General features: G+C 46.0%; 1 protein-coding gene across 1 annotated transcript in view; it reads right to left on the bottom strand.

The window, feature by feature from the left end:
* EXT1 (exostosin glycosyltransferase 1) overlaps positions 1–2978 on the bottom strand; it is a 201306-nt gene extending 198328 nt beyond the window's left edge. Inside the window, exon 1 of the mRNA XM_009321691.1 lies at positions 2894–2978. Coding sequence (XP_009319966.1) covers positions 2894–2978 — 85 coding nt within the window. The remainder of the gene's footprint in view (positions 1–2893) is intronic.
* Between the last annotated feature and the right edge of the window lie 2121 nt (positions 2979–5099).

The following is a 5099-nucleotide window of genomic DNA, read 5'->3' as shown; positions in this document are numbered from 1 at the left end:
TTCCATACCATGTGACGTCATGCTCAGTACCTAAACTGGGGGAAGCTGGCGGGGGGGCTGCTGCTCGGGGACTGGCTGGGCATCGGTCAGCAGGTGGTGAGCAATTGTACTGTGCATCACTTGCTTTGTGTATTATTATTATTATTATTATCATATTATGATTATTATAATTTTATTTCAATTATTAAACTGTTTTTATCTCAACCCACGAGTTTTTCTCACTTGTGCTCTTCCAATTCTCTCCCCCATCCCACCGGGGCTGGGGGGGAGTGAGCGAGCAGCTGCGTGGTGCTTAGTTGCCGACTGAGGTTAAACCACGACATGAGGTCTCTCATTGACTGGGCTTTACATTCAGCTCTGTAAATTCAGGAATCATTGCTGGCATAAAAATCAGAGAATCACAGAATTTTGAGGTTGGAAGGGACCACTGGAGGGCATCTGGTCTCACCCTCCTGCTCAAGCAGGGTCACCGAGAGCCGATAAAATAAGAGAGATGCAGTCAGTGCCTGTGGTGGTTGGGCTCTTAACCACACATAATGACAAAAATCCAGCCAACCCTCCTTGGCCGATAGTCTCCCATCCAGCCGGTGGGATCAATCAGAGGGATCGAACGACAACCAACCAGTCCTTGTCCAGCCCTTCCTCACTGTGGAGTATCCTGGCAAGGGTGCAGATCCAGATGTGATGGTACCATCTGTGCTGTCTGGATTGCATGAAGAGGAGATGCCAGTGCCACCAGCAGCATTAATGTTAACAGCACGTATGTTACTGCCTTCCTGCCAGCACCTATAGGTCTGCAGAGACCATTGCAGCAGCCAGTAATGCCTGCAATCAGCAGTTATCCTTCGGAAGGCAAACTGGGCCAGCAGAGAGGACAGTCCTCTGGATCTTCTGAGCGAGGAGTACGTATCAACCAGTGGTTATTTAGGCTTGACCATACCCCTGTTGACAATATCAAAGCCTTCTGGCAGATTGCAGGCATCAGCATGAACTCTGATCTTTGGCTGCTGCCCAGCAAAAATTATTAGTCACTCCGACAAGCACTATCCTAAGCAAGTGTAAACAAGTAGTGCTCCAGCGTTCAGGATTTCAGGTAATATTGAAGTTATGAAAGGTCTGGAATTTTGTCTTGTCCTTGGGACCCCTACCCCTATTAGCAGGTTTGGTCCTGCTAATTAATGTAATCACTGTGACCAAATATTGTAGAAGTGGTTACCAGCCTTGGTCAAGGGGATGTCTGAGATGGAAATTACCCAGGGGCAGTGTTGAAGCAAACACTGCTTCTAAGACCTGCATATAGTTACTTTATATATGAACCAGAAGAGGGTTGCGTCCTCAAAAGATGTAGGTGATTACCTTGTGCTGGACTAGATTACGCATAAACCTTTACCTGTGTATGTGTGGGAGAAAATGACCTTTTGAGATATATTGCAATTTTGCCCTTGATTTCAACAGGACTAAAGCACCACTCAGGCAAATCCCACCAAGGGCTGGGCTGCTGTAAGGAGCAGCCAAACCTACTCCCTGCTGGCCTTGCTGTTAAAGCCCGTTTGGTTTCGCAAGACATTCTAGTCTTAAAAAACAGCATTTATCAATTTTAATTCTATTAAGAAAGTAGGGCTTTTAGTGGGGAAAGAAACCAGCAGATTCTGGTGGATTCGGGATTTGACTTCATAAGCAACTCACTTTTGCTGTGTTTTTCTGTAATTTTCGCAACCAGAGGGAGCAAGCGGAGTTTCACAACATTTTAGGTTCTGGTTGGGCTTCCATCACAGACAAAGGTGATATTTGCAGGTTGAAGTACAGCCCTTATTTACCTTAGTGGCATATCTCCCAGCAACTTCAACTAGGAAAGAGTTTTGTCCGCGATGTCTTTCACTGGCAGGGGTTTTGTTCCCATGGTCAAGTCAATAACCTTCCCATTCACCTCCATCCCTGCGGCAGGACGTCAGGCAGCATCCTTGCTCTTCTGCGGCCACGACAGCTTTGCTCCCTCTCATGAACAACTGCTTGCTTCACGTTGATTTCTGCCCTAAACAATATTTCTTCTTATAACTTCATTTTTATTTATTGCCAAAAATTCTAGATTAAATGCCATCTCCTAGCAACTGGTATATTTCTGTCCCTAGTCCGCTAACTTTCAATGCTTCGATATTGCTCTCCGTTCATTTTGCTGTCTCAGACAGAAAAGAAAACACTGGTTTCCAGATACCTAGTGGTATTTACATTTGTTTGTTAATTTCTAAACAGTCGAGTCAGTTAACAGCTAACTTTATATCCACTTGTCTGTTGCCTCTATAGATGTCCTCCAGAGAAACAAAAATACACAGTGTAGTCCTCCTGTTTGGTGCATCTTCAGAAGAGAGAGACATGGGACAGGCGCTGCCTCGGCGGGGGCACCCCACCTGAGATGTTTTGGGGTGGGGCTCTTCTTCCCACTGTGCAAACCTTTGACATTTCTTGCCATGTCAAAGAAACATCAAAAAGTGTGCTTACCACCTCTGCAGACTGAACCACGTGTGTCCTCCCAGCAAGTCATGGCAAAAGCACATGATGAATCTCAAGAGGAGGACGGGGCTGAGTTACGCCCACAGTGAACCTTACACAGTAGCGGGTGCCTGTCGTGTGAAATGGGTGCAGGAAAGACCTCACATTAAAAAAGAGCCATTTCTTTTTGGCTGTTCAGCTCAGGTTCTGAAACATGACTTTTAAACGTGTACGTGGAGAGGTATTCGCAGCTTTTATCTTTGTAAGTAGCACCGCAGGAGCTCAGCACACTGTGAAGAAGGGCTCGTACATCAAACCAGGTATCTCATCTGAAATTCTCAAAATGATTAGGGACTTTTCTATGAATTTGGCTTCAAGGAGCATTAGCAAGTAGGGTTCGTCTCACCTAACTTTAGTAAACCACAGTCTTTATCTGAGCTTCTGATAGTCAACAGAGGGAATTTGGCAGCTTTTAGGGTGCACTTCGTCATTGTAGCTGCCTATTTTAGACTGGGATGGAGAATCCCCAAGTAGAGCCCATAAACAGACATTGCAGATGTTTACTGCTGGTCGAGTGGATTCTACTAAAACAACAGGGCAGAATCCATCCTTAGACTCGAAATTTCTTGTTCACAAAGCTGTGTCACTTTTCTATCCATGCAAACTTGACTTCAGCTATTTTTTCTGTTTGCAATGGTTATAAACTGAATTTACATGTAATAAAAGATGCTGTCCATGAGCATAAAAGAAAAACTGATGATTCATGACTTTTATTTCTGTAACTTCTCACTTCCAGAATCTTTATTTGACAAACTGTGAATCATATACATTGACTTGGATGGATATACTTAGCTCCGATTTGTACAGTGAGATGTAAATAATCAGTTAATTAAATGAAAGCTTTCTCTGTGAATTAGTGCCTCTCCTTTCTCCCCTTTCCCCTCCCTTCCTTCTGCTTTAACTCACCACTGTTCAGAGGCATGATCCTGTCGCCTGACAACCTGAAACCATGCCACACACCTATTCCAGCAGCAGCATTTCGTTCGGGACCGTTGGCAGGTATGACGATTGAAGCTGCCCATGACTTCCTGCGAAAACAACACGGTACCAGGACTAGTTACAAGCAATGGGGCATTTAATTTTACATCTCTGCTAAAAAAGTACTTCCCGCCCCATGCTTCAACTGGGCTGGCTCGGACAGGACGACACTTGCGACATTCTTTAATACCACTTTGTTTTCCTGCACAAGCCCCTGCAAAGTACCGGCCAAAGCTCTGCTTTAACAGACGAGCTTGAAAGGGCAGATTTGCATCCTGCTAACTCTAAAATTCATAAAATATCTGTGTAAGGAAGGATGTGTGCAAGTGATTCCCCTGACAGCTGAGTGCAACCGTAGATAGCTGTGATCACCCAATGAGAACATGAATTTTGTCTGATCTTGCTGAGCTGGTTGGGTCTTGCTTGCTACATGCTATGGTCTCATTAACACCTATGACAGATGTTTCCCTCTCGGTTTGGCCAGAAGTGCCTGCTTGTCAATAGGCAACACTGAGCGGAGACATGTGTCAGCTTTTGGCAATTTTATGCAGTTTGGCTCCAGAAGGATTAAGCTCTGCTCATAACACAAAGTAAGGTAACTTTGTGAATTCAGACGGAGACCCGTTGCGCAGTTGTGTATAGCAGTATTAGGTTAAAAAATTCTGAGCACCAAGGCTTTGTAAAAGACGATATTTGTCATTTGTTGTAGAGCAGAAGCAGTGAAAGCAGTAGATTGCTTCTGTGCATCCTTTCTCCTCACTTTGCTGTTACCCCAGACAGAGCACTGCTTGCACACAGAAGGCGAGGAGCTCTTCTCTAGAAAGCAAAGTCTGGGATGGGCTTTTCCACGGTCTGACTTTTCCTCCTGCGGGGCCCACTCCCCCATTGTGGAACCTCCTGTTCCTTGCCTCAGTTTACCCTTATTTACAAAGAGAGTCCTGTGGTACCTGTCTCCTGCACTCAAGCTTATCAAGGAAAGATGAAAAGCCTTAAAATACAGGCTTTGTCTAGATGCAAACTGTACCATGCTGTTGTATGTCTTGGAATGATATACAGGCATATAATAATTCGCATGAATGCTTTCTCCCTGCACCAGAATCCAGGTCTGTCACTGATACACTGTATTGGGTTTGTGTGGCAAGGGGGGTTACAGAGGTGGCTTCTGTGAGAAGCTGCTAGAAACTTCCCCTATGTCCCACAGAGACAATGCCAGCCGGCTCCAAGATGGACCCGCTTCTGGCCAAGGCCCAGCCCATCAGCAATGGTGGTAGCACCTCTGTGGTAACATATTTGAGAAGGGGGGGAAAAAGCATGCACAACTGCAGCCAGAGAGAGGAGTGAGAATATGTGAGAGAAACAACTCTGCAGACACCAAGGTCAGCGAAGAAGGAGGGGGAGGAGGTGCTCCAGGTCCCGGAGCAGAGATTCCCCTGCAGACCATGGTGAAGACCATGGTGAGGCAGGTTGTCCCCCTGCAGCCCATGGAGGTCCATGGTGGAGCAGATATCCACCTGCAGCCCGTGGAGGACCCCACGCCGGAGCAGGTGGATGCCCAAAGGAGGCTGTGACCCCGT

Source organism: Pygoscelis adeliae, unplaced genomic scaffold (genome assembly GCF_000699105.1).
Source record: "Pygoscelis adeliae isolate BGI_AS28 unplaced genomic scaffold, ASM69910v1 Scaffold111, whole genome shotgun sequence".
Classification (NCBI taxonomy): domain Eukaryota; kingdom Metazoa; phylum Chordata; class Aves; order Sphenisciformes; family Spheniscidae; genus Pygoscelis; species Pygoscelis adeliae.
Note: the sequence above shows the minus strand (reverse complement) of the source record. Positions and strands in the feature narration are given on the sequence as shown.